At 35.1% G+C, this 26,963-nt stretch overlaps 1 protein-coding gene and 11 non-coding genes across 13 annotated transcripts; 4 read left to right on the top strand and 8 right to left on the bottom strand.

Annotated features, from left to right (window-relative positions):
* Nucleotides 1-476: 476 nt before the first annotated feature.
* On the bottom strand, nucleotides 477-549 carry TRNAV-AAC (transfer RNA valine (anticodon AAC)). Its single transcript has one exon. It is a non-coding gene; the product is annotated as a tRNA-Val (tRNA).
* A 2,014-nt stretch (nucleotides 550-2,563) lies between these two features.
* Nucleotides 2,564-2,654, top strand: TRNAI-UAU (transfer RNA isoleucine (anticodon UAU)). The gene is given in 2 exon segments: nucleotides 2,564-2,601; nucleotides 2,619-2,654. It is a non-coding gene; the product is annotated as a tRNA-Ile (tRNA).
* Nucleotides 2,655-2,974: 320 nt separating this feature from the next.
* Nucleotides 2,975-3,047, bottom strand: TRNAV-AAC (transfer RNA valine (anticodon AAC)). The gene has a single exon. It is a non-coding gene; the product is annotated as a tRNA-Val (tRNA).
* Nucleotides 3,048-3,985: 938 nt separating this feature from the next.
* Nucleotides 3,986-4,076, top strand: TRNAI-UAU (transfer RNA isoleucine (anticodon UAU)). Its single transcript is given in 2 exon segments — nucleotides 3,986-4,023; nucleotides 4,041-4,076. It is a non-coding gene; the product is annotated as a tRNA-Ile (tRNA).
* Nucleotides 4,077-4,356: 280 nt separating this feature from the next.
* TRNAV-AAC (transfer RNA valine (anticodon AAC)) lies at nucleotides 4,357-4,429 on the bottom strand. The gene has a single exon. It is a non-coding gene; the product is annotated as a tRNA-Val (tRNA).
* A 1,561-nt stretch (nucleotides 4,430-5,990) lies between these two features.
* Nucleotides 5,991-6,063, top strand: TRNAV-AAC (transfer RNA valine (anticodon AAC)). The gene has a single exon. It is a non-coding gene; the product is annotated as a tRNA-Val (tRNA).
* A 319-nt stretch (nucleotides 6,064-6,382) lies between these two features.
* Nucleotides 6,383-6,473, bottom strand: TRNAI-UAU (transfer RNA isoleucine (anticodon UAU)). The gene is given in 2 exon segments: nucleotides 6,383-6,418; nucleotides 6,436-6,473. It is a non-coding gene; the product is annotated as a tRNA-Ile (tRNA).
* Nucleotides 6,474-13,317: 6,844 nt separating this feature from the next.
* On the bottom strand, nucleotides 13,318-16,322 carry LOC136973988 (cyclic nucleotide-binding domain-containing protein 2-like). 2 transcript variants are annotated; one of them, XM_067268765.1, is made up of 6 exons: nucleotides 16,114-16,322; nucleotides 15,588-16,029; nucleotides 14,797-14,901; nucleotides 14,494-14,684; nucleotides 14,193-14,418; nucleotides 13,318-13,565 (listed from the first exon to the last, which is right to left on the bottom strand). In XM_067268765.1, the coding sequence occupies exons 1-6, from the start codon at nucleotides 16,123-16,125 to the stop codon at nucleotides 13,327-13,329; spliced, it is 1,215 nt and encodes a 404-aa protein (XP_067124866.1). In that variant the 5' UTR covers nucleotides 16,126-16,322; the 3' UTR covers nucleotides 13,318-13,326. The 2 variants fall into 2 exon arrangements, with proteins under 2 accessions (XP_067124866.1, XP_067124867.1); XM_067268766.1 differs by having other exon boundaries at nucleotides 13,395-13,565; nucleotides 14,197-14,418.
* A 3,878-nt stretch (nucleotides 16,323-20,200) lies between these two features.
* TRNAV-AAC (transfer RNA valine (anticodon AAC)) lies at nucleotides 20,201-20,273 on the bottom strand. The gene has a single exon. It is a non-coding gene; the product is annotated as a tRNA-Val (tRNA).
* A 2,726-nt stretch (nucleotides 20,274-22,999) lies between these two features.
* TRNAI-UAU (transfer RNA isoleucine (anticodon UAU)) lies at nucleotides 23,000-23,090 on the bottom strand. Its single transcript is given in 2 exon segments — nucleotides 23,000-23,035; nucleotides 23,053-23,090. It is a non-coding gene; the product is annotated as a tRNA-Ile (tRNA).
* Nucleotides 23,091-23,649: 559 nt separating this feature from the next.
* TRNAI-UAU (transfer RNA isoleucine (anticodon UAU)) lies at nucleotides 23,650-23,740 on the bottom strand. Its single transcript is given in 2 exon segments — nucleotides 23,650-23,685; nucleotides 23,703-23,740. It is a non-coding gene; the product is annotated as a tRNA-Ile (tRNA).
* Nucleotides 23,741-24,679: 939 nt separating this feature from the next.
* TRNAV-AAC (transfer RNA valine (anticodon AAC)) lies at nucleotides 24,680-24,752 on the top strand. The gene has a single exon. It is a non-coding gene; the product is annotated as a tRNA-Val (tRNA).
* The last annotated feature ends 2,211 nt before the right edge of the window (nucleotides 24,753-26,963 follow it).

Raw genomic sequence — 26,963 nt, 5'->3', positions numbered from 1 at the left:
TAAAGAAATTACTAATTTAATTTCAATTCTGTCTGCCAGTTTTGCCTAATTGTCTGGCAAAGAATAATCGTTCAATAAGGTTGAGAATAGAGTATTATTTAATTTAACTAGTAGATGTGCCAGGAGTTGCTTGGGCAAATGCTAACGATAGCGAAGATTAAGGTTATTAGCTTATATCGGATCTTACCCGTTTTCACCGGGTGCAAGAATTAGATCCTCCCCTCTTCCGAGACTAATCACAGAATTTATAGATGGTTCTATTTCCAGCAAAAACGCAAATAACCACATCTAAAATAGTAGAGTAGAAGCCGAGTTCTTCAGAGTAATCCTTAAGAAAGCACGGAGGTTTTTGCAAAAAAGTAAAATGCGTCTCGGTAAATTGGCTCAAATCTATAAAAGAGCCGTCTACGGAACGACGGGCGGAGATTCACACGAAAATCCGCGACACTTTTCAAAGACGTGAAAAAAACCTGTGCTGTGCCTGCCAGGGATCGAACCTGAGACCTTCCGCGTGTTAGGCGGATGTGATAACCGCTACACCACAAGCACTTGCCCCAGATAATCCACATAACGCGCCTCTGGATTACGTCCATCGTTCTGACCCGGAAGCATTTCGCCCCGTCGGATGTACCGGTTGCGTCATTAAGCCGGAATTCACGACCCTACACACGCCAAAATTTCAAGCGCATCGCGTTTCGAAATTAAATTTAAACAATAATCATTCTTACGAATATTTAATTTAATTCAATTCAATTCTTTATTGTATGAACCTTAGTTTGTTACAAGGGGATTAAAGTATTACATAAAAACTGAAGTTAGTGAAATTTAACAAATTAATGTAATAGCTTAGTACTACACAATAATAATCATTTTAAAATATTTTTTAATGTAAACCCGAAATTAGTAAAATTTAACTAATTAATTAAATAGTTTAGTACATGATAACATACACAAAAATAATCATTTTTTGAAAAACGCGATAAATTAATTTTATCTTTTCAGGATTTAAATCCTGTCAAATACTTTTTCCTATTTGTTTCAATTTTGATACAAAATGAAAGAACACATGTTCCCAAGTTCGATACGTTTGCAAACTAGAGTTAATGCAAATTCTCTGAGAGTCTATTACTAGTCTACTGTCATACATTAAAATATAATTTTGACCGCATCTCGGCTGTAGAATTAATCCTTTTAATTTATGTCTATAAACAAATAATCCTCACACATATTGAATAAATTGTTTTAAAAATACGATACAATTGAAAATGCTTGTTCTTTTACAACAACGACCAATCTTCTTGTATGCTATGTTCGCAACAACACTTTTATAATTAATGTTTGATAACTTTCGATCAAATGAGAATCTTGAGACAGGTTTTTCGATGTCAATGTCCAGATATATGTATAATTATCCGTCATTAATCATAATTTTTACAGTTTCTTTACCTACGCTTCTTTAATATAACTGATATCATGTAGTTTCAACAGTCTAATCCAGAAAAAACTATTGCTGTTATTATTAATACCGATATTTTACAAACACCAAACGCCAATCGCAACATATAAGCTGGAATTTTATGGTATAACAAAAAATTGTTTTGAAGATATAAAGCAAGAACAATTTCCATTTTATCGCGATAAGTACTTGCCCGTACAGGAGCAGCATAAAGTACAGATGAAATAATTTTATATAAATATGAGCGGAATTAATTTTAACTTTTGAAAGAATAGGCCACATAGAACCCTGAACCATTTTAGCCTTATGAATACTATAATTTTTAGCCTGCAAAAACTGTTCAGAAAATGAAAATAATACCAGCAGATACATATATCTGCTGCGATGTAATTCGAAACGACTCGTATAGGCTGATTATTAAAAAAAACCATCCTCTTTGGGTGATGGTTTTTTAATAAACATTACCACTTTTATTTTTGAAACACTTAAAAGTTAATTCATAGTCAAAACAGAATTCCTCTAGAATTGTAATTTTCTTTTGTAACATTTGTGGAGTATTAGCAAGAATTACAGTGTCGTCAGCATACATTAGTACATGTAAATCAACTTGATAAAAGAGAGAAATCTAAGGTAGGTCAGAGTTAGTAAGTCGCACTATCAAACCATTAACGTATAAATTAAAAAGCAATAGGTTCAGAATCTCATCCTGCAAAACATCAATGTCAATACCAATGAATCAGTCGATTCCGCTACAATCTTTACTCTTGCAGAGCTTTGGAATATACTGTATGTCAATTATAAGGCCAAGAAACTGTTTATTCATACTCATTCTTACTAATAGAGACCATATAACTTTATGATTAACGATATCAAAAGCAGATCGAAAGTCTACAAAAACAGCATAAGCCTATAGTTTTCCTCTTTTTTGCAATTTCAATTGCATCAATGCATTTAATACAAATCCTGATACAGGTCTTGTAAGCCAACTCGTAATACAGGTCGAAAACCCTACTTATTACGAGTTGGCTTCTCGCAAGCGTCGTTCGGGATCGATTACCTTCGCAAACGAAAATGCTGGTAATTATTAACGTGAGTGGGAAAGCGTCATCCCCAGTGGCGCAATTGGTTAGCGCACGGTACTTATAACCAGTACTTGTGAGTTATGCCGGGGTTGTGAGTTCAAGCCTCACCTGGGGAATAAGACAATTTTTTTTTATAATTGTCTTTTGCTATCGGCCGATTAGTTGGGCGGGGCGCTTGACTTTCGCGTATAGTTTTTGCTCTGTTCGCCCTTCATCATAGTGAGCAATCGTCGATTCGGTGTCCGACGCACTTGACATGGACGTGCAATTCTTACCAATTCGAGCGACTTTAAAGAAGATCAGAGGTATTTGCAAGCAAGTAAAATGCGTCTCGGTAAATTGGCTCAAAACTATAAAACGGCCGTCTACGGAATGACGGGCGGAGATTCACACAAAAATTCGCGACACTTCCCAAAGACGTAAAGAAAATTTATCTTGTGCCTGCCAGGGATCGAACCTGGTACCTTCCGCGTGTTAGGCGGATGTGATAACCGCTACACCACAAGCACTCGATCTGGTTGATGGTCAAATCTGATCAATAACGTACCACTGAATTACGTCCATCGTTCCGACCCGAAAGCATTTCGCCCTATTGGATTTAACGATTGCGTCGTAAGCCGCAATTCACGATTCGACACAAGTCAAACTTTCAAGCTCATCGCGTTTCGAAATTAAATTTAAACTTAATAATCATTCTTATGAATGGAGACAAAGCCGGGATTATATTTCTCTGACAATTGCGTCTGGTGCATGAAACTCCGCGCTTTCGTATGAAAAATACTCGTAATTACAAAAAGTTCATTGCCCGTTTGTTCATGACTAAACGATTTCTTCTCCGGTAATAATAAATCCGAGTTTATCTTTAACTTCATACAAAGCGTTCACACTACTTTCACTATTATCCACATTGTGTAAATAAACATATTCACTGTTATATAATGCAAAATGCATGTAGAACTTCGCTTTAAGCGTGCAAATTTAGTCCAGGGATCCTCCATGTGTGTTCGGCGAAATCTTCAGAGAGTAGGAGGTAATTTCTTCGTTCGGATAGCCACAAGTAAAACACAAATTGATTTTTACTGAGTGAACCTGCGGTCGAGACATCACTGCGCTTGCAGATTATGAAACAGAAATAAATCATTGAACAAATGTTCCCGTTGCTGTAAATTCGACAATTGCGAATTAAGTTTAACAAATTATTCCATACTAGGGGCTTTGTCCACTTGTTTCCAAAATTCGCAATTTTTAACATAAATTTCGTTGGATTCTCGATGCGCTGTTTTTGCTTTTTATTTCCAAACTCGAGTCTGACCTTTGCCGAAAGCGAACGCACAAAACACACGGACGCTAGGTGAAAGGTTAATTACGAGTTGGCTTATCGCGAGTGTCGTTTCAGGTTAACAAACGAAAATGTTGGTAATTGTTAACATCTTTTAGCGAACAGCGGTCCCCAGTGGCGCAATTGGTTAACGCACGGTACTTATAAGCAGTACTTGTGAGTTATGCCGGGGTTGTGAGTTCAAGCCTCACCTGGGGAATGTGACAAATACTTTTTAAAATTTCCTTTCGTTATTAGTTGGGTTGGGCGACCGGCTTTCGCGTATTCTTTTTGCGCTGTTCGGCTATCATTATAGCGAGAGAACGTCGATTCGGTGTCCGGTGCGCAATTCTTACAAATTTGAGCGACGTAGATTATGCACGCAGATGTTTTGCAGGAAAGCGAGGAGCATTTCGATGTATTTGCTCAAAAATGTTAAAGGGCCATCTACGGAACGCCGAGCAGAGATTCACGCAAAAATCCGCGAAAAAAATTTACCTTGTGCCTGCCAGGGATCAAACCTGGGATCTTCCGCGTGTTAGGCGGGTGTGATAACCACTACACCACAAGCACTTGCTCCGGTATATGGCGAAATCTGGCCAATAACGTGCCTCTGGATTACGTCCTCCGTTCCGACTCGGAAATCTGACGATCTGGTAAATCTGACAGGGCGAAATAGCATTTCGCCCTGTCAGATTTACCTGTCGCGTCGTTAAGCCACAATTCAAGACTTGACACACACCAAACTTTCAAGCCCATCGCGTTTCGAAATTAAATTTAAACTTGATTTGTATAATGTAATTAAAAAGCAAAGTCTTTGTCTTTTTCTACTGTTTCGAGAATTGACAATTTTTTCACCCGAAACTAAGTAAAGGAGAGGTCGCTATCGTTAAGTGTTTGGATTTTCTGTATTTTATCAAATTGGAAATTGCATTTGCCATGTCCCTGAGATTGGAAAAAAATAGCCAGAATACTTTCTGAAGGAAACACTGTTCATGGTAAATGTTTGATTTTTTTGAATGTTTTTCTGATAAATTGCGACTTTACTGCGGGATTTATTAATTGTAAATAATATAATACCATATGTGTTCGCGTTTAAAAGCAGGTCATTATTTAAATTTTTTTACTAATAAAGGCCGGTGGTTAAACGCGAGAAAATAAAGTAAAAGAAATAATCAAGCTCTCATTCTTAGAAATTTTATTTTTGAGGGAAAAATCTCAACTCTTGCTACCACGTGTACAGATGAGAAATGTAAATATTTTGATACAGGCTACGTATATAATATCACTAATAAACACTCATATAAAAATTCTAATCATCACAATAACACCTTAAAGCACTGAAAAAACAATTTATTGCAATTTATTTATTAGATCAGCAGTGGAAAAATGTAAAGGGCAAACTTACAAGCATGAAAAGCGCCTAAATATGTTCTTAATAGAACATCTTGAGAACAATAATTTTCTTACTAGGAATCCACGAAGCCTGGCGACTGAACTACAAGATCTATCGTTGGTGGATGAAGAGATTGGTACTGTTATGGATTTTGAGAAGTTGTACCCTTCCGTGAAATTGGAATCATGCTATAAGCTTTTGATTGACATGTGTTTTCCAGACTGCATTATCAGAGACAGTGACAGATATTATTAGAAATAAAATATCCCTCAAACCTTAGAATGCTTTTATAATTAATCAAAATGGACAAATAAAACCAAAGCCTTTGTACAGCATTAATCCGTGCCTGTCTTCTAATTGCGTCTTTTTTTATTCCCATGTATGTATTTGTAGTGTAGTAGGAAAAAATTTTAAAAAACTATTCCTGTGGTATCTATTATTGTCAAACTTATTACATCCTACTACACTACAAATATTTCGTTTCTTCATTCCAGGAGAAAATTTACCGATTTTGCCGCGTTAGCTTAATCGTAACTCTGTTGTTCGTAACTACAAAGTTCCTTTTACCCCAAAAGATCTCTATCAGTAGCGCGAAACTTACAGGCAGTGAGCTAATATATAGGAATTTCATTAACGACGCAACATGTAAATCTGACAGGGCGAAATGCTTTCGGGTCGGAACGATGAACGTAATCCAGAGGTGCGTTATTGATCAGATTTGAGCAGAGGCTAGAGCAAGTGCTTGTGATGCAGCGGTTATCACATCCGCCTAACACGCGGAAGGTCCCAGGTTCGATCCCTGGCAGGCACAAGATAAATGTTTTTACGTCTTTGGAAAGCGTCGCGGATATTTATGTGACTCTCCGCCCGTCATTCCGTAGACGGCCCTTTTATAGTTTTGAGCCAATATACCGATACGCATTTCACTTGCTTGCAAATACCTCTGCGCTTCTTTAAAGTCGCTCGAATTGGTAAGAATTGCACGCCCATGTCAAGTGCGTCGGACACCGAATCGACGATTGCTCACTATGATGAAGGGCGAACAGAGCAAAAACTATACGCGAAAGTCAAGCGCCCCGCCCAACTAATCGGCCGATAGCAAAAGACAATTATAAAAAAAAATTGTCTTATTCCCCAGGTGAGGCTTGAACTCACAACCCCGGCATAACTCACAAGTACTGCTTATAAGTACCGTGCGCTAACCAATTGCGCCACTGGGGATGTTACTTTCCCAACCACGTTAACAATTACTAATATTCTCGTTGTGAACGTAAATGATCCCTAACGACGCTTGCGATGTTTATTTTAAAAATTGCGAATTTTGGAAACAAGTAAGCGAGGCCCCTAGCGTGGAACAATTCGTTAGACTAAATTCATAATTGTCGAATTTACGGCAAAGTGAACATTTCCCATAGCCAGACTTTCATTCACGCCTCACCACCGTGCACCCACCTCCAGTGGAATTGAGAAAGAAGCACTTGGAGGGATAAATGATGAACTGTTGCGTTCAGTGATGTAAGCAGATTTTGCCTCAGTACTAATTACGGTTGTTTGCGTATGTAGTGTCGAGCTAGCCTACGATATCCGTTGTCCTCTGGTGTTTCTAGAAGGAACATTGAACACAGTACATGTAGAACATTATCTAAACCGTTCTGTTGTCATATGTACTGTACAGTACAACAACAAGGAGATGTGCAATTTTAACAGGACAACGTCCGTCTACAAATCACTCGTACAACAATCATTGAACATATATGGGACTGGATTGGACATCGTTTGGCCCAGTCTTTAACTCTGGCGAGAACCCTAGCCAAACCGCGCTACCAGGAGGAATGTCCAGTACATGAAACTCCAATCTGCAGAATGATAACCGCAACAGCAACAAGCGCGCAAGTCGCGCTTGTTGCTGTTGCGGTTATGGTTACATTCAGAGCCGGCCCTACCATAGGGCGAACAGAGCAGCCGCTCCAGGCACTAAGTGCTAGTGGGCGCCTCAGTGGTAAAGAAAACTAAAGAAAATTTTTTTTTCACTTTTTGATATTTTGACTGCGAGCGTGTGGCCAGTGTGTGAATGACCTTATCTGTTGAGATTACAGCAGCTTGTTTTTGACTATTTCCGTAAGTTTGCCTACAGTTTACGTTCTACTTCAGCGTATTTACGGAATTTTAGCCACTTTTCTTATTAAAATGGAAAGCAGTTCCTTTTCTGCAATGAATAAGAGAAAAAAGACGACCATTTTGTTGGAACTGGTGAGAATACACGAAGAGATAAAATCTTCGATTAAATAAAGAATTAAAATCCCACAGGTGTTCGTGAGCCTGAATAAGCTCAACAATGTCGATTCTGTAAAAGTATCAATCTTCTTACTTTCCGCCATAATGATAACTATTTTTAATGTTGCTATGGTATGACGTACCACAAAGGCGTTTGCTGGTTGGACGCGCATTTGCCATCGGCGCGAGTAGAACAAACTTTTTGTTTCTAGTCGGGGCTGCAGTCGCGCCTGTTTTCGAAGGGTGTTTACTAATTAACGAGAACAACCATCGTAGTTGCAGTTGCCTGCGCGGCTGGAAATCGCAAGGTATTCGAGAGGAGTACAAAGTACTGAAACGATCTTACGCACATGCATATGGCTTCATGCGAATGATTATATATTGTATACTATCTGTACTGTGTGTCTGTATAAATAAAATTTCCATCTCACAATGGATTGAAGGTGTTCTTTTTTTCATTTTTCAGTAGCGTATATAGGTATTATAATATTAATGTTTTAATAATCACCCTTACGAATGGAGACGAAGACGGGTTACATTTTTCTGACAATTGCGTGTGGTGCATGAAACTCCGAGCTTTCGTATGAAAAATACTCTACAAAAAGTTCGTTGCCCGTTTGATCATGACTAAATGATTTTTTTACGGGTAATAAATTCGATTTTCTCTTTAACTTTTTACAAAGCGTTCACACCACTTTTATTATCTACATTGCACAAATAAACATATTCACTGTTATAGAACGCAAAATGCATGTAGAACTTAGTTTTTTGTATTAAGCCAGGAATCTTCGATGTGTGTTCGGCGAAATCTTCAGAGAATAGGAGACCACTTTCTTCGTTCGGGTAGCACAAGTGAAACGCAAACAGATTTTTACTAAGTGAACCCACGGATCACTGCGTTTGCAATTTGTGTAACAGATATAAGTCACAGAACAAATGTTCTCTTTGGTGTAAATTCGATAATTGCAAATTTAGTCGAATAAATAATTCCAATGCTAGGGGCTTCGCCCACTTGTTTCCAAAATTCGCTATTTTTAACTTAAATTTCATGACGATTGTTGGAAAGCCTCAACGTGCCAATTTCTTTTTAAAGACAGAAAGCTGAATAGATAGGGATAGATACTCTCTAAGAGCAAACTCTAAAGAGAGGATACGAATTTAACATTCTCGTCGTTGGAAATTCGGATTTAGGAAAGTGTACACTGCTTAACACTCTTTTTAAAGCTTTTGTTATCCGTAAAAATTTGGTCAAAAAATGACCCCCAAAATTCTTACATTTTTGGACTTAGGAAACCTTGAAATGTCTAAAAATGTAAAAACATTCGAGAAGGTTTTCCTGTTTGTACGAATATTAGTATATGTGTGGGGGGCACTTTTTGTCGAAAATTTCTGAAATTCTGCAAAGAGGTTTTTGTATTAGGGGATTAATGCTATTAAATTTTGGCAGTTAAAGATCGAGGAGTGGGGAGCTAGGGGGAGTAGTGTGTCATATCTTGAGTAGTGTTCCATTTAATGACTATTTTACTCGTTTTTAGCATTAGCTTGTCAATTTTTTTTCTTTTGTAAAACTTATCCCTGTCCTCAAAATTAAGCTTTTTGCTATTTTATATTAATTAAAAGTATAAAATTTTTCAAAATAAAATATTATAACAGATGGCGCCCCGAGTTTTAAACGCTGTCCGGGAAAGTTATGCAACTCGGTGATGGATTTTTTTTTTGTTTAGGATAAGGAACATCAATACAAATATTTGTAATGATCGATATTTATTAATAAGCTCTGTATATATTTTTAATATTGATAAATTGGCAAAAAAAAAAAACCTATTTTTAGCATAACTTCAGAAATTATTTTTTATTATTTTTGAAATTTCTGATTCGTTAAAAATACGTAATTAAGATGTTAAAATTAAAGAATTCGTGACAGCGTGTCTTGTATTTAAGCATTAGTTTCTCTGAGTGCCCTTAGATGGCGCTACTCATGGTCGCGAATGAAAATAATGCAATACTAATAGATAAACTGGTTGGGAAACAGCAGAATTTTTGCTCACTAGGAGCGCTGCGGTTAGGATTCAGACTAAAAGTATATACAAGACGTATATAAAGTTCATGATGTAACTCGACTTCTAAATATAAATTAAGCCCTTTCCAAATATAATTAAATTCAGAAAAGGAAACTCTTAAGTCTTTTTATCAAAATTGCAGGGCGAATTTTAATGTGTATGTATATTTAATGATTTTCCTTTTCAAATATATTACAGACATATATTTTGTATTAAATTTAAACTAAAGACTATCATAAAATATAAGCCCTTACATTTATTGAACTCTAAATTTAAGTAATTACTATTATTGAAAATAACTTTGATAACGCTATGAAATAACTTTTTTATGTTGTAACAGGTGTCCATTGCTTCTTCAATATGCCACGCTCTGAGTATTGCCTAAAAATGGCTCATAAGTTAATCTGGATTATAGTGGCTAGGTGATAAGAAGGGCCACTATAATCCAGGCTATAATAACAGCCAATCAGTGCTTTTGTCGAGTAGCCTGCCCTCGACAAAAACCCTGATTGGCTGTTAAATTCTGACATCGTCCTTCTGACCTTCAATTAATAGCTGAGTATGTACATCAATTTCGTACGAAATATGTGTACGAATATAAGATTTTATATATAATGTAACAGAAAAATCATTTTTTATATAAATTATTTTTATTAATTAAATTTGCTCTATTTTATCAATATCAGCAAAAATAACCTTGTGAATTTTTATAATATAGATTTAGCTGTTTTAAAGTTCATTACATCAATTTATAATTAATACTGATAAAATATTTTGATTTATAAATCTGGTTTTCTAAAATTTATATGCAAATTATATTAGTTTATTAATTTATTAAAAGAAAAAATTTATCTTAAATAACATCCAACTAAATAGAATTAATAAAAACAGTTACTTAAAATAATTATTATATTTTAATTAAAATATTTAAACACATAATTAAGATTAGCTTATATTTAACTACTACATAATAAATTATCCTGTATTTATTTTGAATGATAATCTTTACGGAAACGTTTGTAATTTACACAAGTATAACATTGTAATAATAGATTATAAACTTAGTCAAGCGGTAAATTAAGTATTAATATACGCTTCTAATTACTCCTAATTATTGCTTATAAATAAAGAAACTACTTTTTTACTTTTATAAATTAATTAATGTTATTTTATTTTGAACTGCACGATCATTTATTTAAAATATATATTGTTTATTTCTGTGATCCTGTTGCTGTCTATGTTATATTTGAATTTATTTTGCCGTAATGTTTATATGGATATCGCAGATAGAAGAATGACATTAAAAACCATAAAAAATCTAAATGTAAATATTTTTCTTTGTTTTATCTGTTTATCTTACATTCAGTTATCCTGAAAAAAATTAAAACGCATTTAAATAAGATACAAAATTAATGTTAATTTATCAACGTTCAGAAATATTAAAATAATAATTAAGAGGGTCCTCAACTCGGCTTTAACCATATATTTGGGAATTCTGGAGAACTATAAGCGTAGTGTAAAAAGAGGTTGCATAAATCACAGGAACTCCATGAATCTGTTCAATATATGGTAGCTTCTAGATTATCTTACATTTATGCTTACGAAGTTATATGTTCATAACTTTGTGTAACTTTAATGTTTTATTATTCTTCATGTTACTATTATAGTACTATTTGTCACTATTATCGTTTCGTTTTGATGCTGGCTAATATTTTAAAACATGTGAAGTGACCATAAGCTGTAGTGTCATCATTTTGAAAAATATTTGTTTTATTTTAAATTATAGAAAGAAGCTTCATTTATCGAAAGTTGTGGCCGTGACTCCCGCCAAGTAGAAAAGTCACTGACTGACAATATATAAATACACGAATTAGAGTTTCCGATTTTCGACAGTTGATTTCTCTGCCTCTAAACGTCTAAAATAATTCTGACATTAATATTAAAAAACTATTCTTTTTTGCGATACGTAGGTATACACAACCTGCACTCAAATACTTTAATATTTTTCTCACTGCTGTTGTCTTTTTTATGTGCTTGCTTGCCTTAATATACCTGTTGAAACTTTGTCTATGACTATATTTTAAACCACATTTACTACATTCCATTTTATTTAACGCATAACGAGCTTTGCTCTTATGATCGGGCGAAAAGCCGAAGTCTAGACTAGGGCGCCCAAAGTGGCACGTAAGGAGGAATCATCTGGCGTGTAATATATCATATTATTTTGATTTAACATTCGTATTTTTCAATCATCCTTTTGGTATATCACCTAATTTTCAATCAGCTTTTTTACATTTATTTTAATTTAAACATATTCGTTTAATTTATTTAAATATCGTTATTCGAAGTTAAAAACTTTGGCACGCATAAACATCAAACCTAACTATGCTTACTACATGGCACGCGGGCACAAAAATGTTTGCCATCCCTCGTCTATCACGTCAGCACGAGTCGTATCTCGCACACAGCACACTAGAGCCCCTGGACTTTAAACTGTAATGGAGTTTAATAATTATTTGTTAACTGTATTGATATTTTGGAAAATTATTACAGTTTAGAAGAAGCAGATTTGATAGAATGCTTTATTCAATTTAGGGTATTTATCTGGTTTCGTTTCTCCCCGTTATATCGAGTTTCAATGATGATTTTATTGATTCGAAATAATCTATAGGCTATATCAGAAGTTTTCCATGTTTATGCGCAATAGGATAAGTGAATTACATACGTGATTATATTTTACCAATAAGTGTTTACATACAGTGAATGGTGAGTGATTAATTTGTAATTCTAACTCTTGATCCTTAGTTCTGTATACATCCGTTAATGTTACAAATGTAATTTATGTTATAACAGAATAATTCAATTATGTAAAATTGAATTATTCTGGCCTATGGGGTCTAAAAGAATCTTTACACCTATACCAATCGTGGATTCAGCCGGGCCCACAATAGGTAGGTCGGCTGGTGAGAGACAGGCTCTGACGTGAAAACTTTTTGGAGTTCTTTGACCACATTATTTCGATTATGGGCATCCCAGAACAGACTTAAGTAAGCAAGACGTCAGTTTCTAGATAACTATAGAACGAAAACGGTTCAACACCGCACTCTCTTCATTCGCTCGCACACTTCTTTCCAATATAGACTATTCATAACAAAAATTTCGTAACGATTCAACCCTTGTGAGGGATCAACTCCACTCGCTTCCCTCCCTTCATTTAACTCCCCGCAAATATACATGTAATGATAATTATATTTAGCTAAAGCAGTGTTTTCCAATCTGTGGGGCGTGAGACTATTGCAAGGGGCGCGCAGTGTTTTACCAAATTATCATTTTTTAATACAAACAAATAAAGAAAAAGTGAAATCGACGTCGAAAAAATGAATTAGCAAAACGGTTATGCCTAATTCACAACATCGTCCGAACGACTCGAATGCAAATGCTAAAAATCCGAACACTCATGCCGAAATGTCTCGACAAGAGTTGAGCCCCGGCGAACAATATACTTTATTTAATAAGGTATATTGTTTTGTAGACCATTAAATAAATTATAAGGACAGTATTTATGAAATTAGATTGTTACGAAAATTAATTGGGGCGCAACAAATTTTTTTCTGAAAAACAAGGAGCGAGGTACTGAAATGGAAACAAGTGAGTTCAAGAAATGTCATTTAAAACAGATTTTAATTTCAAAATTTATTATTTTATTTTATGTACAGAATGTTAAAGACTCGTACTGTACACTATTTCATTTTTTGTCTCATTAAAGTTTTCTTAACAATATTTTTTTGAATCTTTTGTAATTTCTTCTTTTCAAAATATAAGTCTAATACTCTTTGTTCTAATGGATATATTCTGTTATGTATCTTGCATAACTTTTCCATGTATTTTCTCAAGCCATATTTCAACATTATGCTCCTTGGAATTAATAGACACGCTACATTATCCATTGCAAGTAAATATGTCTTAGACATATCTTCACCTAAATACAACAAAAAGTAATAAAATAGCGTATACAGGATCCTCACAATTAAATATAAGGTGTTCAGACCTTTCTTCAGAAAGAACTATAGTAGAATCTCAACTAAATTTGGTATATGTGGCACTACTGATCTGAGTGTACAGTTTCGATTTTCGTGAAATAAAATTTACATCAAGATTCAGGCGTTAGTGCAAAGTTTGACGCTGCTGTCCAGATGATGCACATATTGTATACAGTTTTTTTACCAATTTCGGGTATAAACGAGCCGAAATTTAAAAATTCTCCCATAGGTAAACCTACTTTGTCTGAATTACTCTTTTACCGTAATCATATCTGTATTTTATAAATATAAATAAAATTATGCACTTTATTCCTTCGTTGAAGCAATATGCATACTAAGGAACAGCAGCGCCAAATTTATTCTTGGTGGTTGAATTTTGAAGTAAACTTTGTTCCCGAAAATCGAAACCGCATACTCAGTACACCACGTATGTCAAATTTGATAGAGACTTGATTAATAATTCTTTCTGCAGAAAGTTCTGAACACCTACTCTTTAATTATAATCAGTTTATTAGCATACAGTATATTGTGAAAATAGTAAATAAGAGTATTGTACTATATCATACCTACTCCAAAATAACTTCCATGTTTCACAATGCAGATTTCTAATAAAGCTTTATGATATCTTTTCTGGCATGTACTTGAAACATTCTTTTCATTAAATGCCAAATATCGGGTTTTTCTATGTTCATCAGTTTCGATTATATATTTCACAGCGCGTACGAATTTGCAACTTCCTGAAATTACAAAATAAACATCCTTTGGCTGTTCTTCAATTCCACCAACGATGACCTTCGGATGTATAAAAATATAATAATTTTAGACATTTTCAAAATATATTAATATGAAAATAAATTTATTTAATACCCTTTCTTTCGGGAATGAAACAATTTTTGTGAATGTGCTTATAATTTTCAATTGTTTCTCATTCCATTCGATACCATCGAATGCTGGCATGTTAACCAAGTGCTTTCTTTTCTCAACTACATCAATGTATATTATATCTCTTAATAGCGCATTAAAATCGTCATCTTCTATAACAAAAAACTGGCATGGCACTAAAATAAAAACAATGTATTATAAGAAGTTCACACTAGAAATACCGAAAAAATATAAAGTTTAAGCTTAATATAATTAAGAATAATCTGTAACAATGATAATATCTCTTACCTTTACACGTAAATGTGAGTTCTCTTTTAGTTTTATGCATTAAACTGATTTCTCCAAAATAAGAACCTTTATCAAGTTCAGTAAATTCTATTTCTTTAATTTGATCTAAAAAATATAATTAGGCTTATAATTAACATAGAAATATAATTGAAATTAATTTCAAATGAGAAGATAAATAAATTAAATAGCTTAAAGATATGCAATTTATGGGTGTTTAAAGCCATAATTAAAATTACTGAATAGGGTTGGAATAATGGTATAAGACAACGCAATACATGGACGAGCTCCCGAAAGGTAATGCGTCATGGGAGAGTAGTCTACGCCAAATTGGCTGTTATTTTGGTGTTAGACACGTGCAGAAAACATGGAAAACTCCACGTGGACAACCTGTGGTCAGGTGCAAATCAATGACCAGCATTCGATGGTGTTATACATTAGGCCATTGATGGATACAAAATTAATAAATTGAAATTAAAGATTTACGATACGAGTCACAAACGGAGTAATAAAGATATTATTTTATAACAAATTTAATAATTAGAAAATTAATGATTGGTAAAAATGTTAAAAATTAATAATTAAAAAAAAAAAAGCGAAAGAAAGACACGAGTCACAACGGAATCCTAACTAACAATCTCTGCAAACTTTTAAAACCGTTCATCTTTATTATCAAATTACTTTAATTGAATTATAGCATAAGATAGCAAAGTTACAGCAATTTTCTTAATATGTAATTTGGAAGTTTATAATTTGATATTACAGATTTAATTAACAGAAATTATACATTTTACCTGTGATTGGATGTCTTTCTGAATATGAGACAGAAACTTGTCCATCTACGATATAATACATATAAACAGGAATTTGCCCTTCTTTGATAATAACTCTTCCTTTTCCAAGAGATTGATAATATATCACACGTGCAAGTTTTTCAAGGAGATCTTGATCCAACTTCACAAAGAAAGGCATTTTTCTTATCGTACCCACAATCATACCGATATCCTTTTTGGTCCTCAGAGCACTTTCTTTTGTTATTAATTGTCTGACAACCCCAGAGATAGATCCACGTGTGACTTCTATAGGTCGACTGTATACTTTTGGATCCAAATCTCTAACTACATGACTGGGTGATGACTCTTCGGTTCCTCTTATTGACGTTGCTTCAAATAAATGTGGGACGTCACTATTATGCATTACAAACTTTGCGATATCTTTGAATCTGTTTAGAGGTCGCTGAAGGATTACATTTAGAAGAAATGATTTATTATATAATTAGTTCAATTTAAAACATTTTATCGAATTTGTAGAGTTACTTACTTTGGATGACATTATCTTTTAATATGAATTGATCAATAATAAACTCAGATTTTTGGATAAGTTTTATATATTTTTCAGTCGAAAAATGCGTTTATGTCTTGTATAAGACGAATTTTCTAATGAAATTCTCAATAGCTACTCTTTCAAAGAAAAAAAAAATCGAATACATACAAAAGTTCAAAATTATCGTTTAGATTCTAAACGATAATTTTGAACTTTTCGATTTTTCGATTTTTTTTTGAAATTTACATCTGTTATCTTTTACATCTGTTCATCGTGTTCTACAGTTTAGAATACGATGAACAGATGTAAAGAAACAGGTGCGCTACTTATCTGTTCTACTTTGAATCGTTCTGCGCAATGACGTCATGTGTGAGTAAATTCGAACAGTCATTCCAGAAATATCAATTCTTTTACATGTTGTATTTGCTGGATTATATTGTTATCCGAACATAAACATTTGAGATGTAAAAAGTTGCGCTAAGTAAAATATGACAATTTAGATGACAGTCAATTCTTTTTCTTAGGAGTTTTTCTTTGGTTAAAATTAAAGTGACTAGACGTCCCGGATAATTGTATGGTTCCTTTAACAGTACCGGTAATTTGTTTGCAGACAGCAAACGTATAGACGATAAAATTTATCCACGACGCTTTCGTTTCAATCTCGCTAACACATTGTTTGGAAGAATAATGGCGTCTTAAAGTCACGTGATCACAAACTGCCAGTAGACAACTTGCGTGTGACGTATTGCAATCCCGGATGTACGTGTTGCGCATATGAGTTTTGCTCGGCGCCATATTTGTGACGTTTCCGTTTCGTTTTAAACTCACTTGATACATGACTGAGTACTCAAACTTTAAATGGGGGGAAGTGTAAACTTTGAATCGTTCACCTAACGAAGAGATACAGTTGAAGTAAATTTTAAAACAGAATAAAACAAATTACAAAAGAAAAAAATTACCACACAGTACTTGGTGATGCTATGTAACGGTCAATAAAACTATCATGAAACATACATTTTTAGTCAGTACAACGATACCACGACTAAGTGTTATAGTTTGTTTTAATGTACTTAAATTTTTCTTGCTAGGAAAGGTCTGTTCTAAAAAATCTTTGCCAAAATTTTTGCATCAACCAGGAACATTTTTTTTAACTCTTTCCGCCCTGTGGGCACTAAGAGGGCCTCTTTTATAAGGCCCATTATGGGTTCGGCCAGGCCCACAATGGGGCGACCGGGTGGTGAGGGACGGGGCCCGACATATCCGAACGGACCCCCCCCCGAAAAATTCCTGGGGATTTCTTGACCCGTTCGGATTCGATCCCGGGTCCCCCAGAGCGGTAGGCTGCAACCAAGGCACTTGCTACATAATTGAGCTTTAAGTGATTTGTATGTTTTCGTGTGGTTGAGTTAAAAATTGAGTTATTAAATCAAAGTGTCATCATATTCTACCTTTGACCACGAACTACGATCCTCTAAGAACGAATTCGTCATCTTCGTACGGATCAACTCCACTGTACATTAAAATTTTACTTCTGTACTAGTGGGCGTCTTGAGTAGTAAAAGTTGTTAAATAACCTATTAAAAAAATCTAGCAACGAGTTGCGTAACTTTCCCGATTGTTGTGAGATCTTAATTAAAAAAATAAATTTTATATTATTAAACATAATTAAATTTGTGTGTGGCACCATTATTTATGAGATTTTGTTATAAAAAACGTTTGTATTTTTAGTTATAAAATGGCAAAAAGCTTAATTTTGAAGGTAGAGATTAATTACATAAAAAATTGTAAATGTTAATAAAGAGTAAAATCTTCATTAAGTCCGACCGTACTCGGGATGTGATCCACCATCCTCTCGACGTTTAACTACCATAATTTAATAGCATCAATACCCTAATACACAAAATTTCGGAAATTTTTGACAAAAATTATGGGAATTATTAAGCTTTAAATTGGGTGAACAAAATCGTGCCCTCCAGCACATACTAATATTCAAACATACAGGAAATCCCCTGAAGGTTTTTGCATTTTTAGACATTTCAAGGTTTCCTGAGTCCAAAAATGTAAGAATTTCGCCGGGTCATTTTTTGATCCAACTTATACGGCTAACAAAAGCTTTAAAAAAAGTGTTAAGTAACGTACTTTTTTAAACCCGACTTTCTAACGACGAGAATGCAAATTCGTATCCTCTTCTTCAGAGATTTCTTCAAAGTTCGCTCTTGGAGAGTATCTATCCCACGTAACTTAGGATTTCTGTCATTAAAAAGAAATTAACACGTTCCCCAGGTGAGGCTCAAACTCACAACCCCGGCCTAACTTACAAGTACTGCTTATAAGTATCGTGCGCTAACCAATTGCGCCACTGGGGAAGACACTTTCCCAAACACGTTAACAATTATCAACATTTTCGTTTGCTAACGTAAACGATCCCGAACGACGCTCGAGATAAGCTAACTCGTAATTAACCTTTCACCTAGCGTCCGTGTGTTTTGTGCGTTTCGCTTTCTGCAAAGGTTGGATTCATTTTCAGAAATAGAAAGCAAAACGGCGTACCGAGAATCGAACAATCGTCACAAAATTTAAGTTAAAAATAGCGAATTTTGGAAAAAAGTAAACGAACAAGCTCCTAGCATGGAATAATTTCTTCGACTAAATTCGCAATTGTCGAATGTACAGCAAAGAGAACATTTGTTCAATGACTTATTTCTGTTTCATAATCTGCAAAGGCAGTGATGTTTCGTTTACAGGTTCACTCAATAAAAGTAAGTTTACGTTTCATTTATGGCTACCCGAACAAAGAAAATGACCTTCTCTTCTGTGAAGATTTCGCCGAACACACATCGAAGATTCCTGGCCGAAAAATACATGCTTAAAACGAAGTTCTATATTTATTTTGCATTGTATATGTTACCGGCCAAACCCGATTTCAGGCCAAACTAGTTTCTCCTGGCCGAACTGATTTGGAATTATTATTCAAGTATATTAATGGTTAAAATAAAATTAAAAGGCAATCAATTAGATAAACAATATTTATTCAAACATAGTCTACTTAAATTATAAAAAACGGGAATAATGTACCCTAGGTATCGAAGATGACGGCTCGTCTCCGATTCCAGCAATCAGAAGACAGGCAACAGTGGGGACGCACGTTCTAACCCGACCTAACCTATTCTAATAAATTACCATAATTATTAGAATAGGTTAGGTTAGGTTAGTTTAATTAGTTTGGCCTGAAATCAGATTTGGCCGGTAACATATACAATGTATATGTTGATTTGAGCAATATAGATAATAAAAGTGGCGCGAACACTCTGTAAGCAGTTAAAGAGAAAATCGAATTTATTATTACCTCAAAAGTTTAGTCGTGAAGAAAATGGCAATGAAGTATCTGTAATTACGAGTATTCTTCATACGAAAGCTCGGAATTTCATGCACCACAATCAGGAAATTTAACCTGGTTTTCTCTTCTCCGGTTGTGCTTACACGGTACCGGGCTTGTACTTTTGTACGGCAATAAAGAACTTGAACTTGAACTTAAACTCGGTTTTCTCTTCATTCGTAAAAAAGATTATTAAAACATTTATATTATAATACCTATATACATTACTGGAAAATGAAAAAAAATCATAAACTTATTGTCCCCTAAGATGAAAATTTTATTTACACACACACTATAAGTAGTAAACGGTATACAATGATTCGCATGAGGCCATAAGCATGTGCGTAAGATCGGTTCAGCACTCTGTACTCTCTTCCGCTAGCAATGCAGGCTGCAATTCTCGTGTGGAAATGATCATAGAGTTGACAAATGTCATTCTGCAGATTGGAGTTCCATGTACTGGACATTCCAACTGGTGGTGCAGTTTGGCAAGAGTTGTCGCTAATGTTAAAGACTGGGCCAAACGAACGTCGTTTCGGTGTCCGGTGCGCAATTCTTACAAATTTGAGCGACTTTAAGAAAGCACGGAGATGTTTCGCAGAAAAGCGATGTGAATTTCGGTGAATTTGCTCAAAAATTTAAAAGGGCCGTCTACGGAACGCCGAGCAGAGATTCACACAAACATCCGCGAAACGTAAAAATTCACCTTGTGCCTGTCAGGGATCGAACCTGGGACCTTCCGCGTGTTAGGCGGATGTGATAACCGCTACACCACAAGCACATGCGCTAATGTATGGTCAAATCTGATTAATAACGTGCCTCTGGATTACGTCCACCATTCCGACTCGGAAGCATTTCATCCTGTCAGATTTATCTGTTGCGTCGTTAATGGAATTCTTGAATATTCGCTCCGTGCCTATATGTTTTGCGTTACTAATAGAAATCTCTTTGCCGTAAAATAGTGAACTTTACATTTAGGAACAACAGAGTTACGATTGAGTTAACATGACAAAATCAGCGAATCTTCTTCTGGAATAAAGAAATGAAATATTTGTAGCGGAGTAGGATATAATAAGTTTTACAGAAATATCACAGGCAGTGGCGTAGCGTGGTGTCAGCCGCCCGGGGCGGAGGAAAATTTCGCCGCCCCCTTATATAAAATACGGGGAATCCCTACAAGTCAGTACAGACGGTGTTGTCAGTCGCTACAATGAGCAAGATGTCATTATTATACATTCATTGAAACAAAGAGGATTCTCCATTTACGTCACAGAATAAGTAATGAAAAATTCCGTGCTCATTTCAGTCGGTCCGAATCGTAGGTGCGACAAAAATATGAAATGAAATGGTTCAAACTTTTACAAGATATTATTATTATTTATTCTGAAAAAATGCCGCTCCCTTAAAAGTGCCGCCCGGGGCGGGCCGCCCCTGCCGCCCCCACTACGCTACGCCACTGATCACAGGGATAATTTTTTAAATTTTTTCTGAATGAAAAAAGACGCAGTTAGAAGAAAGGCACAGATTAATGCTGTACAAAGGCTTTGGTTTTATTTGTCCATTTTCATTAATTATAAAAGCATTTTAAGGTTTGAGGAATATTTTATTTCCAATAAACAATAATATCCGTCACTGTCTCTGATAATGCAGTCTTCAGAACAGATGTCAATCAAAAGCTCATGGCATGATTTCAATTTTACGGAAATGTACAAATTCTCAAAATCAATGACAGTACCCGTCTCTTCATCCACCAACGATAGACCTTGTAGTTCAGTCACAAAACTTTGTGGATTACTAGTAACAAAGTTATTGTTCTCAAGATGTTCGGTTAAAAACATATCCAGGCGTTTTCAAGCTTGTAAGTTGGCCCCTTGCATTTTTTCATACTGAGCAAATTGTAATAAATCGTTGTGTCTCGATGTTTTAAGGTGATTAAGGTTGTGGTAATTAGAATTTTTATCTGAGTGTTATTGGTGATATTATATCTTGTTAATAATATACGTAGTCTGTATGAAAATATTTATATTTGTAATCTGTACGTGAGAGAGCTAAAGTTGAGATTTTTCTCTCAAAAATAAAATTTCTAAGAATGAGAGCTTCATCATTTCTTTTACTTTATTTTCTCGCGTTTAACCGCCGGCTTTCATTAGTAAAAGAATTTAAATAATGACCTGCTTTTAAACGCGAAGACATATGGTATTAGGGGGACATGAAGGGTACAACTTCTCAAAATCCATAACAGTACCAATCTCTTCATCCACCAACGATAGATCTTGTAGTTCAGTCACCAGGCTTCGTGGATTCCTAGTAAAAAAATTATTGTTCTCAAGATGTTCTATTAAGAACATATTTAGGCGCTTTTCATGCTTGTAAGTTTGCCTTTTACATTTTTCCACTGCTGATCTAATAAATAAATTGCAATAAATTGTTTTTTCAGTGCTTTAAGGTGTTATTGTGATGATTAGAATTTTTATATGAGTGTTTATTAGTGATATTATATACGTAGCCTGTATCAAAATATTTACATTTCTCATCTGTACACGTGGTAGCAAGAGTTGAGATTTTTCCCTCAAAAATAAAATTTCTAAGAATGAGAGCTTGATTATTTCTTTTACTTTATTTTCTCGCGTTTAACCACCGGCCTTTATTAGTAAAAAAATTTAAATAATGACCTGCTTTTAAACGCGAACACATATGGTATTATATTATTTACAATTAATAAATCCCGCAGTAAAGTCGCAATTTATCAGAAAAACATTCAAAAAAATCAAACATTTACCATGAACAGTGTTTCCTTCAGAAAGTATTCTGGCTATTTTTTTCCAATCTCAGGGACATGGCAAATGCAATTTCCAATTTGATAAAATACAGAAAATCCAAACACTTATCGATAGCGACCTCTCTTTTACTTAGTTTCGGGTGAAAAAATTGTCAATTCTCGAAACAGTAGAAAAAGACAAAGACTTTGCTTTTTAATTACATTATACAAATCAAGTTTAAATTTAATTTCGAAACGCGATGGGCTTGAAAGTTTGGCGTGTGTCAAGTCTTGAATTGTGGCTTAACGACGCGACAGGTAAATCTGACAGGGCGAAATGTTTCCGGGTCGGAACGGAGGACGTAATCCAGAGGCACGTTATTGACCAGATTTCGCCATACAACCTGATTCGATCCCTGGCAGGCACGACATAAATTTTTTTTACGTCTTTGGGAAGTGTCGCGAATTTTTAACTGAATCTCCGCCCGTAATTCCGTAGACGGCCCTTTTATAGTTTTCAGCCAATTTACCGAGACGCATTTTACTTGCTTGTAAATACCTCTGCGCTTCTTTAAAGTCGCTCGAATTGGTAAGAATTGCACGCCCATATCAAGTGCGTCGGACACCGAATCGACGATTGCTCACTATGATGAAGGGCGAACAGAGCAAAAACTATACGCGAAAGTCAAGCGCCCAGTCCAACTAATCGGCCGATAGCAAAAGACAATTATAAAAAAAAAATTGTCTTATTCCCCAGGTGAGGCTTGAACTCACAACCCCGGCATAACTCACAAGTACTGCTTATAAGTACCGTGCGCTAACCAATTGCGCCACTGGAGATGACGCTTTCCCACACACGTTAATAATTATCAGCATTTTCGTTTGCGAAGGTAATCGATCCCGAACGACGCTTGCGATAAGCCAACTCGTAATAAGTAGGGTTTTCGACCTGTATTACGAGTTGTCTTACAAGACCTGTATCAGGATATGTATTAAAGGATTATCTAAAGCTAATTTTTAACGAGTTAACTAGAACATTTCTGCAGGTGCTTGTGGGGTAGTGGTTATCACATCCGCCTAACACGGGGAAGGTCTCAGGTTCGATCCCTGGCAGGCACAAGGTAAATTTTTTTCGCGGATTTTTGCGTTAATCTGTGCTCGGCGTTCCGTAGATGGCCCTTTAACAATTTTGAGCAAATACATCGAAACGCTCATCGCTTTCCTGTGAAACATCTGTGTGCTTTCTTAAAGTCGCTTAAATTTGTAAGAATTGCGCACCGGACACCGAATCGACGTTCTCTCGCTATAATGATAGCCGAACAGCGCAAAAAGAATACTCGAAAGCCGGTCGCCCAACCCTACTAATAACGAAAGGAAATTTTAAAAAGAATTTGTCACATTCCCCAGGTGAGGGTTGAACTCACAACCCCGGCATAACTCACAAGTACTGCTTATAAGTACCGTGCGCTAACCAATTGCGCCACTGGAGACCGCTGTTCGCTAAAAGATGTTAACAATTACTCAACATTTTCGTTTGTTAACCTGAAACGACGCTCGCGATAAGCCAACTCGTAATTAACCTTTCACCTAGCGTCCGTGTGTTTTGTGCGTTCGCTTTCGGCAGAGGTCAGACTCGAGTTTGGAAATAAAAAGCAAAAACAGCGCATCGAGAGTCCAATGAAATTTGTGTTAAAAATTGCGAATTTTGGAAACAAGTGGGCAAAGCCCCTATTATGGAATAATTTGTTAAACTTAATTCGCAATTGTCGAATTTACAGCAACGGGAACATTTGTTCAATGACTTATTTCTGTTTCATAATCTGGAAACGCAGTGATGTCTCGACCGCAGGTTCACTCAGTAAAAATCAATTTGCGTTTTACTTGTGGCTATCCGAACCAAGAAAGTGCCTCCTACTCTCTGAAGATTTCGCCGAACACACATGGAGGATCCCTGGACTAAATTTGCACGCTTAAAGCGAAGCTCTACATGCATTTTGCATTATATAACAGTGAATATGTTTATTTACACAATGTGGATAATAATGAAAGTAGTGTGAACGCTTTGTATGAAGTTAAAGATAAACTCGGATTTATTATTACCGGAGAAGAAATCGTTTAGTCATGAACAAACGGGCAATGAACTTTTTGTAATTACGAGTATTTTCCATACGAAAGCGCGGAGTTTCATGCACCAGACGCAATTGTGAGAGAAATGTAATCCCGGCTTTGTCTCCATTCATAAAAATGATTATTAAGTTTAAATTTAATTTCGAAACGCGATGAGCTTGAAAGTTTGACTTGTGTCGAATCGTGAATTGCGGCTTACGACGCAACCGTTAAATCCAATAGGGCGAAATGCTTTCGGGTCGGAACGATGGACGTAATTCAGTGGTACGTTATTGATCAGATTTGACCATCAACCAGATCGAGTGCTTGTGGTGTAGCGGTTATCACATCCGCCTAACACGCGGAAGGTCCCAGGTTCGATCCCTGGCAGGCACAAGATAAATTCTTATATTTTTTTGGAAAGTTGTCTCATTGTATTGTGCAATGAATGAAAATAACTGCATATGCATTATCTACCATTTCGCTGTATCGGAAGAAAAATTAATTTTTAAGTTTTCCATTTTGCTGTATAACTCTCATAAGCCATCCAGCTGAAGTAGTACGCATTAAAGTGATGATTCAAATAATTGATAACATCAATCAGTCAAAAATACAACAAAAATATAAATTATATTGTAATTTAGTTACTCATTCGTTTAAAAATTTACTTGCACAATTTAGTCAGTTAACTGTATGTATCATTTCTAAACTAATTATATGATAATATAATTTTCCATGTACTGCATGTACTCGGATGTTGAGCTACGTTGATTTTCTGTTTGAATATGAACTACTTTTTTTCGACATTTTAGTTCGACGAGTAATACAATGCTCTCAGTTAATTGGTGACTAACAGTCAATCACCATTCACTGCTGTACTTTAGTGATAAACATAATATGACTACGTACGACACATTTCATAAGTTCACTACACAGTCACAACCCGTGAGTTTAGAAAGCGTAATCACTGGAGTGTTTGATCAAATAACTAACCGTTGGTGGCTTATCTCCTTATTTTACTCATGACAAGCGAGATAGCCTGACTGCCGCCATTTTGATAAAAAAGCAAACATGCCTTTATTCATAAATGTTAACCAAATGTTCTTGAAATCTACTGTTTAGAATTTCGAAGATCTGTGAGGTTTGAATTGGTCTAATTTCGTACAATAGTTGAGGGCCCGAAAACACGCGTGGAATCTGGAGGCTCGAATCCAAGGCCTGTTGATACGGTTTTGGAGCTAGATTAGTAGCTAGACGTATCACAAATTACATGTTTCATCATCCGCGTGACATGGCCTCGCCCTGAAGGTGCCGCCAACTTGATCACCGCAAACCTCGGTGCCTGGTAAGTATGTATCGTGTAATTCGTCAGTCAGCAATATTTCACCAAATGAAGATTCTGTGATATCCTCGACTTTACTACAACACATCCTTACAAACACCTCTTACGATAACTCACAATTGAACCATTGTCTAATTTGTTCGTTGCATCCATTCATTTACATATTATGCGTCATCGCTGTAAATGACGCTTCCCAAAATCCTGCCCCTAGGTCCTCGTCCTAGGGACCGGAAACGTCACTCGATTATCTCGAGTGACGGCTAAAGGGGCTCTGATATACTAGATATACGCACTATAGTTCTCTTAATAGAATTGATTCATAATCACAAATGTCTATGGAAGAAAGTCCGTAGACATTTGTGATTATGGAAATTCGTTTTCGGAATTGTTTCAAAATAAAGTTTGTTCTTAAAACTGGAATAATTATTTATTTTATAGTTTATGTGATTTTATTATTCTTACTGTATGTTTGTCTATTCGTACTGTCTCTCATTTGTTGGCTATGAAAAGGGAATAAATATATTTATGACAATAAGAAATCAGGGAAGTAACGTTCAAAGATGATTATTTACTGTTACATATAACAATTCAATGTGATATTGGGTGTTAGTTTTAATTAATTAATAAATTTTAAATTTATTTAATTGTTTAATATGTTGAATTATTCATAATATTCTTACAAATTTCCAAATGTAAATCGCTTTAAATTTATTTTTAATAGAGGAGAAAATGTACACTTTTATTAATTAATAGAAAATGAACAGACGGATGCACAAACCAATGTAATTTTATGTAAAAATTGTGTTGATTCGGGGGAAAGTTTATTCAGACGTGAACCAACAATTATCAGTGTTATCAAGTTGCTTCGCCCACAAAAGTTGTTATTGGCGATTGGTTAGAGAACAACTAAATTTCCCAGTGCTTTGCTTTCTGAGCATATACAAACTATGCGAGATATGTCATCTTTAGTCATTGGTGGAATGATCATGAAACTATGTAATAAGATCGAAATTTCAGTTAGGTTTAAATAAAAAAAATATAAAAAATACACTAACAATGAGTTGTGTAACTTATCCGGCGAAAAACACTAAGATACAATAGCACGAAATTAAAATTGTTTGTGGTGCCATCTATTATGAAATTTTGTTTAAAAACAACTTTTGCATTATTAATTATTATAAGTAGCAAAAAGCCTAATTTTTAGGGTAAAAATGTGTTTTATTTTTTTAAAAAATGTAAATGATAATTTTATAAAGTACGGCCAA

This window comes from Centruroides vittatus, unplaced genomic scaffold, assembly GCF_030686945.1.
Source record: "Centruroides vittatus isolate TY-2023 unplaced genomic scaffold, ASM3068694v2 contig_3350, whole genome shotgun sequence".
Lineage (NCBI taxonomy): Eukaryota > Metazoa > Arthropoda > Arachnida > Scorpiones > Buthidae > Centruroides > Centruroides vittatus.
This window is presented reverse-complemented; position numbering and strand designations above follow the sequence as displayed.